The 21,575-nt window shown below is 40.8% G+C and overlaps 1 protein-coding gene across 1 annotated transcript in view; it reads right to left on the reverse strand.

Moving 5' to 3' along the window:
• LOC148157560 (protein mono-ADP-ribosyltransferase PARP14-like) overlaps positions 1 to 17,094 on the reverse strand; it is a 42,565-nt gene extending 25,471 nt beyond the window's left edge. Inside the window, exons 1-11 of the mRNA XM_088008574.1 lie at positions 16,836 to 17,094; positions 16,193 to 16,281; positions 15,978 to 16,008; positions 15,452 to 15,526; positions 15,077 to 15,250; positions 14,540 to 14,665; positions 14,228 to 14,329; positions 12,681 to 13,673; positions 12,285 to 12,458; positions 8,080 to 8,205; positions 1,058 to 1,159 (exon numbers count right to left, since the gene is read on the reverse strand). Of these exons, the coding sequence (XP_087864700.1) occupies positions 1,058 to 1,159; positions 8,080 to 8,205; positions 12,285 to 12,458; positions 12,681 to 13,673; positions 14,228 to 14,329; positions 14,540 to 14,665; positions 15,077 to 15,250; positions 15,452 to 15,526; positions 15,978 to 16,008; positions 16,193 to 16,281; positions 16,836 to 17,019 (2,176 nt within the window). The 5' untranslated portion in view covers positions 17,020 to 17,094. The remainder of the gene's footprint in view (positions 1 to 1,057; positions 1,160 to 8,079; positions 8,206 to 12,284; positions 12,459 to 12,680; positions 13,674 to 14,227; positions 14,330 to 14,539; positions 14,666 to 15,076; positions 15,251 to 15,451; positions 15,527 to 15,977; positions 16,009 to 16,192; positions 16,282 to 16,835) is intronic.
• Between the last annotated feature and the right edge of the window lie 4,481 nt (positions 17,095 to 21,575).

Raw genomic sequence — 21,575 nt, forward strand, 5'->3', positions numbered from 1 at the left:
CTAGAAGGTTCTGTCTGAGCCTGCATCTATGAGTTATTGATAAAAACTAACTAGAAGTTTATGTTGGAATTCTTGTCAGCTCTCACACATGCAGGGTGTGGGTCTCCGACGAAAAGTCTTAACTAGTAAAAATCGTTGCCTCCAATGAGGTGAGGGACAGTTGCATGAGATGGCGTAAGGATTTGCCTCTGTAGTAATTTATTTGTATTGCCACCTGGCAATAGAGATAAGTTCAGAATTTGGATGTGCCTTTTTTAGCTGTGATTATATAAACATGTACCGTATTTTCCGCACTATAAGGCGCACCTAAAAACCTTCAACTTCCTCAAAAGCCGACAGTGCGCCTTATAATCCGGTGCGCCTTATATATGGACCAATATTGAGCCACAACAGGTCTAGCAACTACGGTAAGCAGCCGCCGACTTCATTTTCGCCCGTAGAAGAAGAAGCGTGCAGTGCATGCTGGGATAGTTGTCAGAACGCTGGTTTGTTAATAAAGTTTGATAATACATTTAAGGGGGGGACAGAGCAGCGTGTCGGTTGGTCTGTGTTACCCAGAAAGCAGTTGGGCACAATATCGCAACATCAACACCGCGAGTGAAACAATGACTGGGGCAGCCGACTATATAAAGTACTTGGGGACCATTTCTGTACAAATGTGGATGTGTGATAATAGAGTACAGAACAAATTGGCAACCCAAATGTGGGTGTGCCTTATATATGAAAGAAGTTTTAAAATAGACCATTCATTGAAGGTGCACCTTATAATCCGGTGCGGAAAATACGGTAATGTGTGTTGTTCAGGGCTCTTCTCATAACTGCATTCAGTGAAATGGATCTTCGAACACTTTCACCTTCGAATAAAGAAACTTAAAGACAAAGATTGACCCTTCTCTTATTAATGAAACAGATAATCATTCCTTGATAAAAAAAAATTCTATGACAGAGTTAAGGGGTTGAACCAGTTTAGATGATCATCTGCAGATCGAACAATCTGAAACATTTAGCTTTTATATTTACAAGTTATTGATAAAGAATCAGAGAAAATGAGGGAAACCTTTTGGGTCCCTGAAGGTGATGATGGCCGCCTTCTCCTCTGGAATCATCACCACGTCCTCCGGCAGTTCCCAGTTCTTCTCAAACCACAACTCAATCATGTCTGAAAGTCAGTCAGGAAGAATTCAAAGAAATATAAATTATGATAGAAATTTTAAAGTTATCAAAATTCAAGTAATGCCAGTTCTCATATCATTTGGGCTAAGAACAATAATTCTACACATTATAAATAGAGAATCAAGTGTCTCTCACTCTCCCAATAACAAAATAAAGTAAGGTGATTTTATTTATATAGCACATTTTCAGCAACAAGGCACTTCAAAGTGCTGTGCAAGTGTAAAATGAAAGATAAATAAAAATGCGAAAACATAAAAAATGTACAAGTATTTATTTAATACATCCATCCATTATTTAACATGTATATCAATGCACGGTCGTGAGAGGTGCTGGTGCGTATCTCCAGCTGTCAACAGGCAAGAAGAGGGGTACACCCTGGTCAGGTCACCAGTCCATTATAGGGCAACACAAAGACAGACAGGATAAACAATCATGCACACACTCAAGTCTAAGGACTAGGAATGTCCCAATCAGGTTTTTGTCCAAGTCTGAGTCCAAGTCATTTGATTTTGAGTATCAGCCAATCCAATAATTTATAAAAGGAATAAGTGGCTAGATGACAACATAGCTTAATTTGCATATTGGTGGGTATTGCTGGGTTTCAGACACGTGACCCACAAAATTCCGATGGAGGTCCGGAAACTAAGCTGAAGTTGGTTTCTGATTCCCGCTTGAATTCGGAAATGGCTAAAGGGCGATTCCACCTAATTTTTTGCTACCTTCTGCATCTTTAATCTACTCTAGTTAAAAACTACAACACCTAGACTCTACAGACTTGTACTAAATTATTTTGTTCTCATAGCAGAATATTTAGAACCATGTTTGTTATTTGTGAAACATTTTTCTGATTTGTAAAACTTCAATAAAGGTTGATTTCACCACTTTTTTCATCAGTATCAAACTAGAACTGTCCAGTTCCTAAATTACAACTCATAGACACTTCAAGCACTTAAAATATTAATTCATGTTTGGGGTTTGTGAAATTGTAACCGAGGTTAACATAATCCTCACTAAATGTAAGCCTTTCCATAAAAATAGATAAATATAAATAAATAAATAAATAAATAAATAGGAGAATAAATATGTCTTAAAACAGTTAAAAATATAAAAAGTAATAATTACAGACATCATAAGTGTTGTATTTCATGTTATGATATTTTATTTGGTTAAAAATCTGCATAAAATAGTTTTATTTTGTCAGCAGCTAAAACGGTCAAGTGTGAGATAAATCTCTTATTCTGAAGGGTCACATGGATGTGTAACCCATGTGACTGGCTCCAGCCAACCGGATTGCTTTGTTCTCTGGTGCCAGAAGAAGAAGCAGAGAACAAAGAAGCTAAGAGAGTTGTGCTGTGAACAAGAAAAGATAAGAGAAATCGACAATTAAAACATTTATTTTTTTCCATTTTTTGGAGAAGGAGCGTTCTGCATTTTTCAACCTGACTGCGTTCGGGGTTATATGTTACAGAACTGGACTTGGTGAGTTAAAAAGTGTATTTTATTTTCTGAGTATACTACTTTATTCAGTACCAAGCAGAGTTAAATGAACTTTTGTTATGCTTTGTTGGTTATTTAACCAGGCCTTTTTAAGGTTCTGCTGGAAATCGGACCGGGAAATTCCGAGTTGATTGCTGAGTTGGATTCCGCTAGTGAGAAACAAGATGGCGAGCCGTAACCCAGGAGCCCTGTCTGGCAGGAGCTACGCCCTCTGTTGGACACTGCAAGTCATCCAAACTGGTATGACCTGCCCATGTTTCCTGCTGAAATAGCAGCGGATTCAGAGAAACGGGATTAACCCTTCAGGATCATCAGAGAGAAAAGACATCGATTTGAAGCACAAGTTATTCGGTCTTTTGCTGGATTGTGTCTGTTGTGTTTTATTGGTTTTTTCCTTTTAACCACATTCAGTGTCTGTTGTTAAAGTGTGTGGAATGTGAAATTGTTTGTTGGGTTTAAAATATAAATAAGAAATGGTTAAACATGAAATTAAAAGAACTTTAACTTCTTAAATGGAATACTAAACTAAAATAGATTTAAAAAGATTAAAACAAACTGTGAAATAGATTAACAGTATCAACTTGAATTTAAATAGAACTATATCCTAGGTTTAAATAAATACTATCCTTTAATACCTAACATTAGGTTTAAATTTCAAAAAAAGTGATTATATAAAATATTTGGAAAGAAACAGGGGAACTATTTTGTATTGAATTTGTATCATTGTATGTAAACTGTTTGTATAATTGTTAATTTTCTTTTTCTACAAAAATAATAAGCTGGCAGTTTAAACGTATTTTCTGGTCTGTGGTCATTGATACACTTGCCTTCTCCTTACTCCCGTAGCCGAACCTAGCACTGGTTCGGCTATGGGAACCTAAGGTAAAAACATAACAATAAAAAAAAAATACAACAATAAAAAAACCATATCAATAAAAAAATACAAGTTTGAACCCAACAAATATAATAATTTAAGAGCCACATTTTCAAGAGTACTAGTGTACTGTGATTACAGTACTAGTGTACCTAACCCTGGTCACTGTAATAATTAACCCTTCCAGTCCATATTCTGTCACCAGACTTTCACCCAGGAGACCCGGGTTCGAATCCAGGCTGGGGCAAAAAGTTACAACAGTGAAATTGAGCTATCCAGTGTGGGTCCTTAGGCAAGACCCTTGGAGCTATATAGCCTACCTCAAAATAAAAACAAGCAACACTTAGCCTGGCGGGGGGCCTAGTAAAGCATGGTGGGCCGCCACGCTTACATACTGGGGGGATACCCTGAGATGGGAGAACAGTGGTAAACACAGAAGCTACCAGCTGCCTTGAGCACAAGGGTTGTGATTAACTCTCAACCTACGCTAGAATGATCTTTCTGTGCTTGAAGCACCCCCTCTGGCGGTTAGTAGGGATGAAATGAAACTTTATTCCCCAAGCTATTGGGAAATAAACATTTCCTAGATATGAAATGGAAGGGAGTGTGAAGGATAGTTTCACACTACATTTGACATGTTTATTTATCCGACAGTCACTGAGGGGTTTCTTTGTTGATAACTCCTAACTGACGTAACCGGGTGGTGTATTAGTTGAAAACCGTGTTTTCATAAAGTGGCTGTAAATTCCCACCCATTTTGGGGCCCTTGAATACATCTATGCCCCGTTTCCCCACCTTCACTTCCCTTTCACAGCTTTGTCGGTTCATTAGTGTATACAGGCACCGGGTGTTCCTGCCAATCTAAGAGTGTCTGTCAGGTTTGGTGTGTGCAGTTGGGTCTCGGTCAGATGCTCATCAGGCTGCTGAGAGAAGATCTGGATCGTGGCTATTTGTGCTGCTGGTAGGATAAATGGATTTTTGATGTCACTTGTGGCTGGTTCTGTGTAATGTCAGGTCGCTTTTTATATTGTTGCTACTGGTTTGTTTGATGTGATTTCTAATAGCTTCTCTTAGGATGCATTTCAGTGGCTTCTCACTGCAGCGTCTAAATGTACCCATTGTGTGGCTGATTAAGGTACCTTTTCATTTTACCTTACATGGCTTTATTAATGTCAGCAGACACTTTGTTACCTTTAGGTATTACAGATTGCTGCTGTTGCTTATTATGCTCTCACCAAAGTGCATTTGTTTGGTAATTTAGATGCTCTCAATTAATAGGTCGTCTTCTAGAGCTGGAGTTGTAGCACAAAGCACTGCAGAACCAGAACGACAGTTCATATTTCTTTTTTTTTATGAATTAGCTTATGGGGCACAGCCTTATAGGACTGGGTTGATGCAATGTGGGATTTGTTTTTGTCGTCTAACATTATTTTGTGTCATTAATTTGTGTTTCTACTTGTGTTTTGGTTTGCAGTTGCTTTTGGTTAAGTCTCAGATTGTTTCTAGTCTTGTCCTGGGTTCCTGTGCTTTATTGGGTTTTAAATTAGAATAAAGTTTATTTTTAATATTGTAAAATAATGTATAAATAAAATATACAGGTCCTTCTCAAAGAATTAGCATATTGTGATAAAGTTCATTATTTTCCATAATGTAATGATAAAAATTAAACTGTCATATATTTTAGATTCATTGCACACCAACTGAAATATTTCAGGTCTTTTATTGTCTTAATACTGATGATTTTGGCAAACAGCTCATGAAAATCCAAAATTCCTGTCTCAAAAAATTAGCATATTTCATCCAACCAATAGAAGAAATGTGTTTTAATACCAAAAAAGTTAACCTTCAAATAATTATGTTCAGTTATGCATTCAATACTTGGTCAGGAATCCTTTTGCAGCCTTCAATGCAGCGTGAAGGCCATCAGCCTGTGGCTCTGCTGAGGTGTTATGGAGCCCAGGATGCTCCGATAGCGGCTTTAAGCTCATCCAGAGTGTTGGGTCTCTCAACTTTCTCTTCACAATGTCCCACAGATTCTCTATGAGGTTCAGGTCAGGAGAGTTGGCAGGCCAACAGTAACACGATGGTCAGTAGTAATACCAGTGGTTTTGGCTCTGTGAGCAGGTGCCAGGTGGTGCTGAAAAATGAAATCTTCATCTCCATAAAACTTTTCAGCAGATGGAAGCATGAAGAGCTCCAGAATCTCCTGATAGCTGCTGCATTGATCCTGCCCTTGATAAAACCCAGTGGACCAACACCAGCAGCTGACATGGCACCCAGACCATCACTGACTGTGGGTACTGGACCCTGGACTTCTGGCATTTTGGCATTTCCTTCTCCCCAGTCTTCCTCCAGACTCTGGCACCTTGATTTCCAAATGACATTTTCTTTCATCCGAAAAAAGTACTTTGACCACTGAGCAACAGTCCAGTGCTGCTTCTCTGTAGCCCAGGTCAGGCGCTTCTGCTGCTGTTTCTGGTTCAAAAGTGGCTTGACCTTTGACCTGGGGAATGCGGCACCTGTAGCCCATTTCCTGCACACGCCTGTGCACAGTGGCTCTGGATGTTTCTACTCCAGACTCAGTCCACTGCTTCCCCCAAGGTCTGGAATCGGCCCTTCTCCACAATCTTTCTCAGGGTCCGGTCACCTCTTCTCGTTGTGCAGCGTTTTCTGCCACACTTTTTCCTTCCTACTGACTTCCCACTGAGGTGCCTTGATACTCTGGGAACAGCCTATTGGTTCAGAAATTTCTTTCCGTTTCTCACCCTCTTGCTTGAGGATGTCAGTGATGGCCTTCTGGACAGCAGTCAGGTCAGCAGTCTGACCCATGATGGCGGTTTTGAGTAATGAACCAGGCTGGGAGTTTTTAAAGGCCTCAGGAATCTTTTTCAGGTGTTTAGAGTTACTTTGTTGATTCAGATGATTATTTTTATTGCTCGTTCAGAGAACCTTTTCATAATATTCTAATTTTTTGAGACAGGGATTTTGGGTTTTCATGAGCTGTTTGCCAAAATCATCAAAATTAAAACAATAAAAGACCTGAAATATTTCAGTTGGTGTGCAATGAATCTAAAATATATGACAATTTAATTTTTATCATTACATCATGGAAAATAATGAACTTTATCACAATATGCTAATTTTTTGAGAAGGACCTGTAGTTTGTATACTATTTCTGTTTCATCATTCTAAGCCAGACCTACCTGGGTATTATTGGTTACAAGATGGGAACTCTACACACACTGAATGTGTGCGGGTTGTGTGATGATCTTCTTATAAGTTATTTATAGCTATCAGAGCAATGCATATCAGAAGCTTTATGTAGGGTTTTTATTTATTTAGTGCTGATGTTTTATGGGCTAGATGGGTATATGGAATTTCCCTGGTGATAAATATCATATTTATCCATCTACATCAACACTGTGACAAGGCAAGAGTAATTAAAAATACATGAAACAATCACAGTTACAAATAAACTTTATGAAATAATTTAATAATGTCAATTTATTGATGCAAATATTTTGCCTGAACCTACACTAAATAAAAAAGTTTTGTATAATATCAAATTTAGCCAAAGGACAGTTATCAGAGGAATGCATCATAGAGGAGTTGAATCAATGAGCTGTTTATGATTCACAGAGATCAAAAGGATTTATTTTGGTCCGACAGTTTCAGAAATAAACACAATTAGGAAACATAAAAACTATATTTACTGTAATCCATAGTGGGATCACCGGCAGCTTTGTGCATGCATGATTCTAATGGAATGGAGTGGGTTTCCTCTCTGCTCTACTGCAGCCTGCTGCATGATGAGCCTGCTGTTAGACGATCTGTAGGTGCTTTGGAGGCAGGACTGGCTCATGGCAGCTCTCACCACTTCCTATAACTGCTGTACTATTAGAGAGTTCCCATTTTGTAACCAAGTCTCCAATAAACCAGAGAAAGTTGCGAGATTTGTTACTAGCTGCTTTTTTGAAAAAAAGTTTCTAGAGAGGTTTGAAAAGTTGCCAAAGATAGCAACAACATCAGCGAAATGGCAGGATCTCATGGCACAACACGGGATCAGTCCTATGTCTCAAAAAAACACGGGACTGTTTTTTTGAGACAGTCTGACTCTGTACCACCACATAGAAATAGATACTAAGTTAGTATTCCTATTTGGGTTTAGAATAAATATACATATGTATCTGCTCCCTGATTGGGATGTAACGCCCAATTCTGATAGAGTCTGAAACCACGTGATCAGTAAAGGACATCCATACTGAAGAGAATTTAGAGAGACCAATTAACCTAACAACCATGTTTTTGGACTGTGGGAGGAAGTCGGAGTACCTGGAAAGAACCCACACATGCATAGGGAGAACATGTAAACTAAATGCAGAAAGACCCTGGGCCGGGACTCAAATCCAGGACCTGTCTACTGCACCAGTGCTACCAACTGCACCACTGTGCAGCCCAGTATTTATTTAAATCAAATAAATCTCTCAAATGAACCCTCCAGAGCGGCTGAAACCTGTAGTTTTGTGGGAATGTACCTTTGAGGACAGTCGGAGGAAGACTCTCCATGCGGACGCTCTTTGCTGCCCCTAGTGGCCGAGCCGTCAGTCCGTGTTTCTTCATCTTGGAGTTTTTCTGACTCGCAGTTATAAACTTTTCCACATCTGAACAAACAATTTACAGGTTAGGGAGGGAGGCAGTAAGAAAAGACAAATAGATGTACAGCATATGAAGGAACATCATCTTTAAAATTGGTCCCATGCCAAGACTAAGCAGTGTCCTCTACAAAGTATTAAGAGTGCTCACATCACTCATTAAAAAAGACAAACACACAGAAGGAAAAGGTAATGGAATGTGATTTTCCTTCCGTGACCTGGTGTCAAATACTTGCATGTCTGTGGACAAGTGGTGGGAAGAAGTGAAAATTAGATTCTTTAGTTCACTACCCAACCCTATGCTATGACAGCCAAACTGGCTTCAGTGACTTGTTGACTACAGGCTGAGTCCAGTAATATTTTCCTTCCTTGTGGAAAGTAAATGCAATTTCACTTGTTTTGACACTGGAAACACTACTAGATCATTCACATGTTGAATTGACTCAAAGGAGAAGGAAATCAGTGGCGTTTCTAGCCCAGTTTTAGGGGTGTTTTAACACCCCTAAAACTGTGTCTCAGCACCCCTGAATATGGCTGCCACCCGTCCCGTAAAATACGGAGTCACCCCATTTGGCCGTTAAATGTGCGTCCTGTATTGAACCGATGCGTATCTGTCCGATAGACACCCCTATCACACTCACATCAACACTAAGTTTAACAATAATGACCAAAATAAAACACGGGAAATATTAAGGTCAGTTAAATTCTAGTGGCAGGAGCTAAAGGACCCTAGAACGCTACGGACCGATGCTGAACGTCACGGTTGCCTAGAGACGGACACTACGCAGCCGTGGTAAGGCTCTATCAACCCGCGTCTTTTTAAAACGTCCTCTACCCAATTCTCCACCGTCCTTAGAAGCAAAAACACTTTCAAAAATACAGACATGAGTGAAAAGACGCAATTTAAGTTAGGATGCGTACTGTGAACATCAATCACAAAAATGTGTACGTCATGGCGCAGTGCTGCTGTATGATAGACAGAATGGATCAGCAGAGGAACTGCAGACCCGTTAGAACCTAAAGAACCAGAAATCAGCGCCTCTTCATCCTCAATCATCTCCTGAGGCTGGTATGGTGCAGAACATTTAGCTATGATTGATTCGGTTTCTTGTTGTGATTTTAGTTGACTATTGTGGTTTGATTATTTGCTTAGGATGTCGAGTTTGGATGATATTTAATAAATAATAGCATTAGCCAAAATAAGTGGCTATTTAAAGAACAAATCAAACTAATAGATTAACAGTAAATACATAAATATTTCCTACATTAAAAACGTTTGTTAGGACTTTCCGTGTGTTTGATTCAGAAATGTTGATATATTTTATGAATAATTGTTCAGTGGTCATTTAATGCATTATTTCACTAATATTTTATTAATGTGGTTTACCAGTTTGGAAAATCTGACTTTCTATCAATGAAGAAAAATCATGCTAAGCTGAAATGCACCAGACCTGCAGCCCAGGGGCAGTTAGGAAATTATACTAAATAAAAGTCTTTTTTAAATATTGAGTGGTGGATATTTTTTTACACCTTCAGAATTTTATTTCGAATGTATTTTAAAAATCCATTAAATTTATTTTTTAATAAAAATTAATTTAATGAATTAAAAATTCTGGTGCTGCACTTTTAGCTGCTGTGTGGAGATTGGATCAGACTTTCCATCTGCTGGATCAGGATCTGAATCTCTGGAGACACAAGTGGCTCTTTGGTTCACAATGTTAAATGATGAAATATTGCTCTGTTTTTGTTTAATTCTTTTTAAGTGTCTCATAAAAAACACTGACTACAGGGCCCCTCTAAATCTGGTTTAGAAACCGGCCTCCAAAGAAAACAGTAAAGACCAGTGTATATTTTTAAACAGCTATAAGGGAGCAGACTTGTATCATCAGCACCTTTATTCAGATGATAATTTGCAAAGCAAAATATTATGCTTAGTGATTTTTTTCCAATGGGCAATTTTAAGTGGCCCTTAGCCTTGTTAATTACTCTTGTTCCGTTTTGAAAGTTGATTAGTGACTGTTGTGTTGTTTTGTAATTAATTTCCCAAACCTCTGGAGTCACTAAATAAGGTCAAACTAAAGAACAGTTCCTGTTAGCGTCAGGCTGTGTGAATAGAAAGGAGTTTTGTACTGAAACCACCACAGACCCACTTCATAAACTGTGAACTGAAATAGTAAAACTCTGACTCATAATGTCACTTTTCCATAGATGGACAAAAATTCTTGTTTAAAGAAAAAAGGTCAAGAGCCGCATAACGTTCAGATAAAAATCATTGTGATGCAATTTCTTAGTATGATTTTCAAATAAAGTTCAGGTTAATGGCAAATGGAGGACTAGTCATTATCCTGAACTTCTACCTCGATAATACACTGGTTTTAGGTTTATTAATAGTGTGAAATTTAAAAAATGTTCTTCAAATGAAATGCATAGTTCTGAGTAGATTTTATTTTAATTCCTGGGGCAGCAGACCCAACTAGGACTGTGTCCACAGCTCCTTGTCTCTGATTAACATTAGCAGAAGTTGGCAGGTATGATGTCGTCTGATTGTGTTACAAACTGAGTTTATACACCTCTGGAAAAAATGATCAGTTTCTCTGATTTTATTTTTTATAGGTACATGTTTGAGTAAAATGAACATTGTTCTTCTATGAATAACTGACATGTCTCTTAATTTTGTTAGTGAATGTATGTAAATAATAGAGATGTGCCGATCAGGTTTTTTCCTCCCGATACCGATCACCCATGAGGGCCGATCACCGATACCGATCACCGATACCAATCACATAATTATTATAATTATTTTTTTTATCATAAACACTACCGGTTACATTATGTGGAAAAAGGAACCATGAATTCACCTTAATTTAGACAAAAACTTGTTTTAATAACTTTTTCCAAGAAGAAAACTAAACAAAACGGGCATTGTGCGAATTGTACTGGTATCAATAATACTATCTTTAACAGACTGATAACATATGAAGGCTCTGAAGAGGCTAAATAATGCAAAGAGTCAAAATAAAACCTCTCAACATTGCCAAAAGATTCAAGTATAAAACTTAACATTCAAAGGCAAAAACAGGATCCATTACAATAAACAATCCAGAGTTACTGAATGAAAACTTCCTGATAGCATGGCGGCTAGCTGGTTACTGCTAGCTCTGATTGGCTGTTTCTGACTGAGCGGAGTAATTATGCAGATCAGGGAGGAGATCGATTATTTTTTTAGAGATTATCTGTCTCATGTTAGGACAGCGAAAGTTTTATTACGTATGTAAAATGTATTTTTTAAGTTAGATGCTGCAGCTTTAAGCAGAGGTTCGGTGTGAGAGTCACTACCAGGTGGAGCAGAAGCGAAGCTCCGTCTGTCAGATATTACTACCTGTAGCGTAGCAGCGGTTCAACAGGAGAGCAGAACCAGAGTCTGACATCGCAGCTCGAAGACTTAAATAATTTTGCGGTTTATTTGTTTAGCTTTCTGACCGTCATGCTAATCCGGGTGAGTGTTTGTAGCTGTGCGCTGCTTTACCTGCTATCTGATCCTCCATATGTCTTTTTTACTGCAGTGAGCCTCGATGTAGCCAAACTCCGTCAAGTATCTCATTGTTTTTATGTCGTATTAGCTTCGTTGTGTTGATGCATTTTGACCTGCTTCAATTTTCCGCCGCAACACGCAAACTTCCCCTTTCACTCAGTGGTTATAGTTCCACATCGCTTAGGATTTGTTGCTGCGCGTTTGCGCAGAGTGAAGGAAAGAGGAGACCAGCTGCACGGGCAGGCTGGAAATGAGATGATCGGTATCGGCAACAAGAGCCAATGATCGCCGATCACCGATCATGCACTTTTTCACGAAAATCGGCCCGATTATGATCGGTGACCGATCGATCGGCACACCTCTAGTAGATAATCAGTTAGATTTAGAAAACTGCACCAACGAATATCTTCTCATGGGTCTTAGCCGTGCTGGGGGCTGATACCCCTAAAGGTCAGATCCTAGAACCGCCCTTGAAGGAAGTGTCTTTAGGTGGAACCAGTCCGGCTCTGAGTGGCTGTCAGCCAGTTCTCCCTCTGGTTCTGGTTCCGGTTCCTACCTGTGGGGGCGCTGAAGTTCACCACGGCCAGGTTGGATTCCCAGATCATCTCCAGACTGAAGTCGTTCTCATCCAGACCAGAGACGGTTTCCACCAGCATCTGCAGATAATCTTTGTTCAGGTTCTCCGAGACGTTCTCCAGAACCACGGCAACGACCGGATCCGACCCAGAACCTGGCAGGAAAAACATAATTTTTTTAAACTATTATTTCAAAAATAGTTGTATCTCCCTTCATTTACACAAGGTAGTGATAAAATGTAAAATAATCAAAAATGGTTTTTGCAGACATTTATTTTTAATCTATATTAAAGGTTTCAGATTATTTTCACATTTTGATGTATTGACTAAAGTTAAGACAAAGAATCAGAATGACTCTTTATAAAGCTTGTTTTTACCTTTCTGATAAAGTTTCTTATCTTTTACATCCAAAGTCTTCATCTTGCTCTCAGCATCGGCCAGGGCTCTGTCAGAGCTCCCCAGTAAGAAGACGCCTCTGCTTTCTGTGCAGTAGATGGCGCTGATGCCTTGCGACGTGAACAGGCTCTTTGACATGTCCATGGGGTTCACCTGCTGCAGGTATTCCAGGAGGCCTGCAGGGACATTTAGCTGTTTCTTCTTTATTTTTAAAAATTTCTCTAGGATCCAGGATTTGATCTGGTAAACTTCAGCAGGGAGTCCCGAAATGGTCAACCTCCCAGTGGCTTCGTTGAACGAGAGCTTCAGCTCAGGAGAAACGTCAGAAGCAGCTTTCTGCAGCCCTTCCTCCGTCAGGATGTGGAAATACGCAGGAGAAAAGTCCAGGCGCTCAGTCACGCCTTTGGTCTGCCGTTCAATGTGACTCATTATTTTAAGAAGGATGTTTTCTACGGGAGCTCGGATTTTCTTTATATCGTCAGCTCTGCCGGCGACCGTCAACACGTCTCTGGATGGATCGAACTCCACTAAGGCGTCTTCCTTCACCACCGAGCGGACTTCCTTCTCAGCAGCTCTCCATGCCTCTGTGTTTGCGTCGCATTCGAAGGCCGAGTACTGGGCCATGAGTTTGCAGAAGGCGTCCTTCGCCGCCTCCGCCCAGCTGTCTACGTCTTTCGCAGTCAGACTTTTCTGCCTCAGAAAACTCGGCAGGGGGCCGAGTTTCACCTCAGGCTGGTCCAAATCTACGCTGCAGAAATGCGGCCGCATCTGATCGTTGAGGCTTTTCAGCATTTTCTTGAATAGGAGGAATTTCCAGACCACTGGCAGAACCTTCTGGGTGACGGGCTCCGGCATCTTCCAGGCCGGCCGCGCCTGGCCGTACAGGGCGGTTCCCAGAGACTCGTAGAACGCGTACAGCTTGACGGGGATGGAGCGCATCACATGGTCTTCTTTAACGCAGATGCTCTGAACAACTGCAGCAAGACACCAAGAACAGAGAGAGGCGGTGAAAGGATGAATTCAGCAGATAATCATGCTACAACAAATCTGGGACGTTTTTCAAAATAAAAGCTGCTTTGATGCAACCAGAGGAACTCAGTCCTTCAGTCTGTTAATCCTGACCAAACGTTGGGTCTGACTGCAGGTCTCTGCTGCTGCTTTAGGTTTTAAATCGCCTTGTTCACCCTGAGCGGTTCGGCCCGGTTCTGGATGCGGTTTGGTCCGTTTCCACCATAGAAGCAGCTCAGCGACCTGCAGCTCTACGTCCAGTGACGCGGTGCGGTTAGGGCGGAGCTACCGGCTTCACACCACAGTCCGCTGTGACCACGGACCAAAGAGCATCACAAAACGAGACTCACCAGTACGATGTCCGGGTTTAACACCGAACATCGTACTGGGTTAAACCCAGAGTGAGAGTCCAACTGCTCTGGTTTCAATGACTAGTTTTATTATAACTCCTGTTATTCACAGCTGGTCTCCTGTCACTGCAGGGCTTTACTGATGAAGAACCAGAGAAAAGGAGCGAAACCTTTTGGGTCCCTGAAGGAGACGATGGCCGCCTGCTCCTCTGGGATCATCACCACGTCCTCAGGAAGCTCCCAGTTCTTCTCAAACCACAACTCAATCATGTCTGGAACCAGTCAGGGACAATCCGACACAAAACATGTAAAAATATCAATAATCATTTCAGTAACAAAACCTTATTAATTCCATTGATAAAAATGAGACCTGAGTGTCTCTCATTGTTCCAAAAACTTAAGAGTTAAACCAAAAAAGCATAAATGTTAAAATTGTAAGAGTATTTATTAAAATCAAACATATTTCTGAAATGTTTGTTTACCTTTGAGGACAGTCGGAGGAAGACTCTCCATGCGGACGCTCTTTGCTGCCCCTAGTGGCCGAGCCGTCAGTCCGTGTTTCTTCATCTTGGAGTTTTTCTGACTCGCAGTTATAAACTTTTCCACATCTGATGAACAGTTTACAGTTTAGGGAGGGAGGCAGTAAGAAAGAACATCATCAAACTTCACAGTTTTATTATCCAGTTTAACTTTCTCCACTGAGATTCTGGCAGATGAAGATATGAAACTTTAAAATCTTTAAACTGATGTTTGTGCTTAAAACATCATTTTTATTGATCTGATGTGATTTCTAATTTTCTCACAAACTGAATTTTGGATTTTTTTTGCCTGACATTAAAAATGTAAAACATAAAACCTTGAAATATTTTATTCTGTCTAAAGAATCTATAAAATGACGTTTCACTTCCTGATTGGACATTTATGCAGATTTGTTTAGATGAACTATAATTTGTTTCACAGAGGGGACCGGTCCGGCTCCGTCAGCCGGTTCTGGTTCCGGTTCTGGTTCCGGTTCCTACCTGTGGGGGCGCTGAAGTTCACCACGGCCAGGTTGGATTCCCAGATCATCTCCAGACTGAAGTCGTTCTCATCCAGACCAGAGACGGTTTCCACCAGCATCTGCAGATAATCTTTGTTCAGGTTCTCCGAGACGTTCTCCAGAACCACGGCAACGACCGGATCCGACCCAGAACCTGGCAGAGGTTTTACAGAAACATTTTTAGCTTCCCTTCGTTTCACGAGGAAGCGATGAAATGTAAGATGATCAGAGGGGAATTCTGCAGGAATTTAAGGTCAGAATAACCAGAAACTGTAACAGTTTGTCCCGTTGAAGAAAAAGCTCCTGAAGGTTTAAATCATTTTCATGTTTCTGTTCTGATCTCTGGTGTTTTTACCTCCCTGGTTTCCTGCAGGAGCTCCTTCCTCTGGTTCTGGTTCTGGTCTTTGGGTCTTGGAATCTGCAGCTGGATCTGAATCAAATATCATTTGTATAATTATTTGGTGCATTCTGCTGCAAAACGATATTTTCTCTTCTTAACACAAAGTATTTAGTTCTGTTAGAGCTGCGGGTCCATTTCCTGTCGGCTTCATGAACTGACAGCATTTCTGAGTAAAATTGAAGATTCAGTCCAGACAGTTTTCAGACGGAGACACGGTTCTGGTCCTTATGGTTCTGGTCCTTCTGGTTCTGGTCCTTCTGGTTCTGTTCCTTCTGGTTCTGGTCCTTCTGGTTCTGGTTCTTCTGGTTCTGGTCCTTATGGTTCTGGTCCTTCTGGTTCTGGTTCAGTGTCTGGTCGTTTGTTTAAATGTCGTCTGATTATTTTACAGTTTCTCTCAGTCTCACCAAGTTAAAACCGATTAAACAGAACCGGGTCAAACCCAGAGCAGAACCCGGATCTGGACCAGAACAGAGATGTTTACCTGAGCCGTCGGTGCTGCTGGTCGTCTGGATCTGTGGAGAAACCAGAGAGAATCATCTGAGACGGGAAGATCCACTGGTTCTGATGTTCATCGGGTCAGAACCGATAAACGTTAAAGTTCAGCTTTAACTGGACTCATGTCGACCAACAACTAGATGATTTATAATCCTGAGGGTCTTTAAACTAATCGATCTTCACCCAGACGGCAGGTTTTACCTGAGCAGGTCCAGAACCGAGCCGCAGCCGCACAGATTTACCGTCCACCTTGATCTCATGATCCTTCTTAGCCAGGACTTGATCTCTGACTGCAAACACATGAAGCATCGAGTCATCCTGACCGTTTATCCAGTTACACTCTGAATGCAGAGCAGCCCAGTTTAACCAGCAGGACTCCCAGTAACAGCCTGGTTCTGGAGTAACAGCTTCCAGAACCAGGCTGTTACTGGTTCTGGAAGCAGAACCAGTAACAGCCTGGTTCTGTCTCCATGTCCCTGCTGGGCCAGATCACCTCAGCTCTGATCCTGACCTTTAACCCCGGCCTCAGGTCATGAGGTCAGACTCGGACCTGATCAGCTGACTGGTGACTCATGTGCCTCCAGGATGAAGGAGCAGCCCAGGTGCATGCTGGGAGCTCAGCTGCGTGTCAGGTTGTTTATTAACCAGCAGGATGTTTATGATCATAATTAATAACTTTAAACATTTAGACGCCATTTTTGAAGGAAAGTTTCGGACTGAGAAAGTAAAACAGCTCCTGGTTTTCCTTCAGGACTTTCTTTAAGTCAGTGAACTTTTCCTCCCTGGCTAAACTGGACCTTTACGTCCCGGTTCGGAGCAGAACCAGAGCCTCGCAGGAACTCACCCTCCTCCGCTCGGAAGAAGACGGCGGCTCTGGCGGCCTCCTCCTCCACCTCCACCCGGCAGTCTCCTCCGCTGGACTTCTTCTTGCTCTGGAAGTAAAGCTGCAGTTTGTTCCGGACGGTTTTACTCTGGGCCGGGCTCCAGTCGCCCTCCACGGTCACGGCGGGACACTCGGACTCCTCCATGGTTCGGGTCCAGACTCGAACTGACGGAACCGCCGCAGCAGCAGCAGGAGGAGGAGGAGGTTCGGCTTCGGGTTTCTTTCACTTTCGTTTCGTCATAAACGGTGAAAACAAAACTAGAACCAGCGGCTGGAAATCAACTCAAACATAAAGTTTAATATGGAAAATATTATTTTTTACAGGCGTTAAATAAAATCTGAGAAAAATCTGAGAATCAACAGAAAATTCAGAATAAAACTAAAGAGATTATTCTTCATATCTAAACATAAAGTTTTAGAATCATTTTTAGTTAAAGCAAGTTTTATTTGTTAGTTTTTACTTTTCCTTAAACAGTTTATTCTGAGCTATTTGGGCTCAGGTCGCATTTTAAACATCTCATTAAAAGCACTGCAGGCGAGCAGCGCCCTCTGGCGGACACTCTCTGAACGCTTTGTTGTTTTCCTCTGTTCTACCTGAACAGGTAGAACCCGCGGCTTCATGTTAAACCAGGGGTGTCAAACTCAGTTTCACCGAGGGCCACTTCAGCATATTGGCCCCCCTCAACGGGCCTCATTGACGGTACAGATCAGGAGTGCATCCCTGCTAAAACACCCCTGCTAAAAGGTTGACTTCCCTCATTCAGGTCTGTAGAGGCTTATAATGAGTCAATGGTCCAGGTGTGTTAGAGAAGGAACCATCTAAAGCTGCAGATGGTGGAAAACTAGACTTGGGCAGCCCCAGCATAAATGTATAAAAATACAATGTTAAAAATAAATTAAACACCTCATATTGTTAAATAACTGATTTTATGTATTAAAGTTTTAAATATCACATTTGAGTTTCCATGGATGTAAAATTACTGCTCAGTTTAAAAATTACAATATTTAAATCAGTGTTTAAAGGTGAGCAAACAAATAATAAAAACAAGTCACATGGGCAGACATGATAGACTTTACACAGAGATTTAGTCTCAGAGGCAACTGAAACCAATTAATAAAAAAACCCTTTCTGAATATCATCTCATGGTCTCTGAACTAAATGCGTCTTTCTGACCGGAGCTGACAGCGAGTTGAAGAGTTATGGACCGGACGCTTTGGAGCGTCTGGTTAGGAAGCGCATTACAAACCTTTGGTTGAAATGTAGTTTGTAGTCAATTCGTGCTCAAAACCTATTTTAAGTCAATCATTGGCCTATAAAATGCTGGGGGGCCACATGTGGCCCGCGGGCCTTGAGTTTGACACATGCATTACGCCATAGAACTGCCAATTGGTAACTGAAGTAAAGTAGCTTCGATTTCAAAGAAGCCGACATTGAAGTCGATTGGCAAATGAACCATCACAAAAGAGGAAGGCTCTTATTGTCTCACTGCACCCCAAGAGATGCATAACCTACAAAAACCATTTCTGTCTGGTTTCGAACCAGCGACCTTTTGCATGTAAAGCAAACGTGATAACCACTACACTACAGGAACTCAGGCTCTTTGCAGTGTTCCTGGTAGATGATCCACATTTTGTTAGAGACTAACGTCAATGATGGGCATGGAACAATGTCAAATACTTACAGATCCCCTCAGAGAGCACAGTAACTTGGTGAACAAACTGTCAGACTTATACTTGTGCCTAATTTCACATTACAGTCCATAAACTAAGCCTGGGATCAACAAATTGTATTGAAGATATCATTAGCAGAGACAAATGGTTCTACAGAGACTTGGCTAAATGGCTAAAAAATAAAATCAATACTTACAAATAAAAAATGGTTCAAAAATAAAATTAACACATTAAAATAAAAAATATCTCTGAAATACAATCAACACTTGAAAATGAAAAATGGTTCAAAAATAATATCAACACTTCAACATACAAAATCTCTGGAAAATAAAATATTATGTATGTTGTTTTGAAAAACATTGGAATATAAGCACTTTTATCAAATCTTCATTGTGGTAAGATCATGTAAGTTCTTCTTAAATCCATGGAAACTCAACAGTTTGTAAGGTAGGTGAGTTAGCTCAGCAGGTTAGAGCACGGTGCTGGTAATCCTGAGGTTGTTGGTTCAAACCCCGTATGGGGCAATTCATGTGTAAGGGCTTTCAGACAATCAACACTTCACAATAAATAAGGGTTCAAAAATAAAATCAACACTTTACAATAAATAACAGTTCAAAAATAAAATCAACCCTTCAAAATTAAAAATGGTTCATTTATATTTTCACATCCACCTGAATAGTTGCGCCCCTGGTTGTGTTAATCCATTTGAGGAGCCGGCAGTTTATCTTGAGGAAATAAAAGACGACGCAGAAGTTAATTAGACTGTAACATGCGCCGCTGCGAAGAATTAGAATCCGCTCATACAGCGGATTTAGCAAATGGAGCCTCCTGGGTTCACGTTACCCAGGAGAGCGGCGCTCTGGAGGAGCTGCAGACGTAACATCTGTCCGTTTCGGAGAAGCGAAACCACGCAAAAAAATAAATAAATAAATAAATAATCCTGGTAAAAGTGCACACCGGACAGGGTAAAACACTCAGAGTTCAGTTGATCTGTTTGGATCAGACAGATCCAACTGACTGATGAATTAGCGCAGATTTTTCTGCAGATGGGAACCAGGAGGAAGTTGTTCAGACCCCAGTGGGTGAAGTGATGCTAATTTAAGTGAAGTCGCTTAATTTAATTTATTAAAAGTTATTGGGGCCTCAGTCAGTGGTTTTTGTAACTACGGAGAAAAATGTAGATGCATTTATCTGCTTAATCTGTGATGGGATCTGGATTCACGGTGAATATTAACTAAACCGCAAAAAATGCGGCTAAATATCCGATGTTAATATGATTGTAATTTCACGGATAAAAATAGTACATGACCGATTTTTTTTATGTTGTCGGTCAAGATAACGGATAACAAAAAAAGTCTAGTGCCACCTGCCGCCCTGACATCAACTCACACACATCTTCATTCACAGTCTTACTCAGGGGTGCAACTACATATTATTCAGGTGGATGCGAAAACATAAATCGCCCCCCCCCCCCAAAAAAAAAGGAAGGTACGTGAAGGAGCGTAGAAAACATACGGTCGCTTTATCCGTATGAGCGACCGTATGTTTACCCCCCCGAGACGAAGACACGTGAAAGGTAAAACTCGCTACATTTACATTTACATGTGCGCGAAGTGAAGGAGCGTAAGGGCGCGGTGAAGTGTATGCGAAGGCATCATCGGGGCGCCGCCCCCTCCAGACGGGGTTTTGACGCCCCCTCTGGTGCAGCGCCCCTATGCGTTGCATGCACTGCATACCCACTTTTTGCACCACTGGTCTTACTTGTAAATCGATTTTTCTTTTCTTGGTCGTTTTGATGTTAGCTTGTCGATGTCTAGTTTTATTCTCTGGGAAAATCAATAAGCAGCTTGAGGTGACTCTGCTGCTCTCTAGTGGCGAGAAGCCGCAATGTTGGCTGGTAACAATCGGAATGCATTGTGGGAGATGTAGTTTGTAGTCAATTCGTGCTCAAAACCTATTTTAAGTCAATCATCAGCCTATAAAATGCTGGGAGGGGGGGGAGGCCACATAAAATGACATGGTGGGCCACATGTGGCCCGCGGGCCTTGAGTTTGACACATGTGTGTTAAACCGTCTCATGTTTTATATATTTCTACCCATAAAGTCCTGAAAGGGTTTGGATTTAAATCCATTTCTGAGCTTCTGCTCAGATAAAAACCAGGTAAACCCTCAGTCAGACCCACTGACTTCAGAACCAGAACCAGAACCATTTAGTCTCTCTGCTCCTCAGATCTGGAATAAACTCCCTGGAAACCTGAGATGTTCAGAAACTGTTGATTCCTTATAATAGTAATATGAATATAGAATTTATTTACAGTTAATTTGGTTTAAATATTCATTAAAATGTTTTTATATGATGATTATTTTTTAATATCTGTCTTGTTTTTAATGTAATTTGTGTTCCTCATATTTCCATCTGCATGTGCAGGAACTTTAATAAATCAAACTAAACGTTTATAAATATGTTTATTTTCTATGTTGATCATTTGATTCAAATTTGATTTAAAAAAGAAACAAAGCAAACAAACATCAAAACTAAAAGTGGAATTATAAGCGAATGGGACCTGAAAAGATTCAGGCGTCAGAGGATGATGATGATGATGACGATGATGATGATGATGATGATGATGATATAAAACATCTGTGGACTTTCTGAGGACGCGGCAGCAACACGACTCCATCAGAAACCATCTTGGTAAAAGGTCATTGATTTCTTAATGAGGAGAAGGACAAACGGATCAGGTACGGTAAGCTGTAACTTTGTGACGTTACAGCTTACCGTACCACCAAACCACAGCTGCACAGTAAAGATGGTTGGTTATCAGTACAGGATGGACATTCCCTTCACCGCCCTCCTGAAACGAACCTATGAAGACGGAGAGACCAGATCAGTCATCGTCTCTGGAACGTATCATGAAGTCCAAGTTGGAGAAATCAGGGCTGAGGTGGAAAGATGTAAACCTTTGTCCCGTTCTTAAGCCTTTTCAAACTAAACACAGGAAGGAAACTGAAAAACTATAAAGTATAGTT

The sequence above is a fragment of the Poecilia mexicana genome, unplaced genomic scaffold, assembly GCF_051168715.1.
Source record: "Poecilia mexicana isolate PSO_F unplaced genomic scaffold, ASM5116871v1 scaffold_9, whole genome shotgun sequence".
NCBI lineage: Eukaryota > Metazoa > Chordata > Actinopteri > Cyprinodontiformes > Poeciliidae > Poecilia > Poecilia mexicana.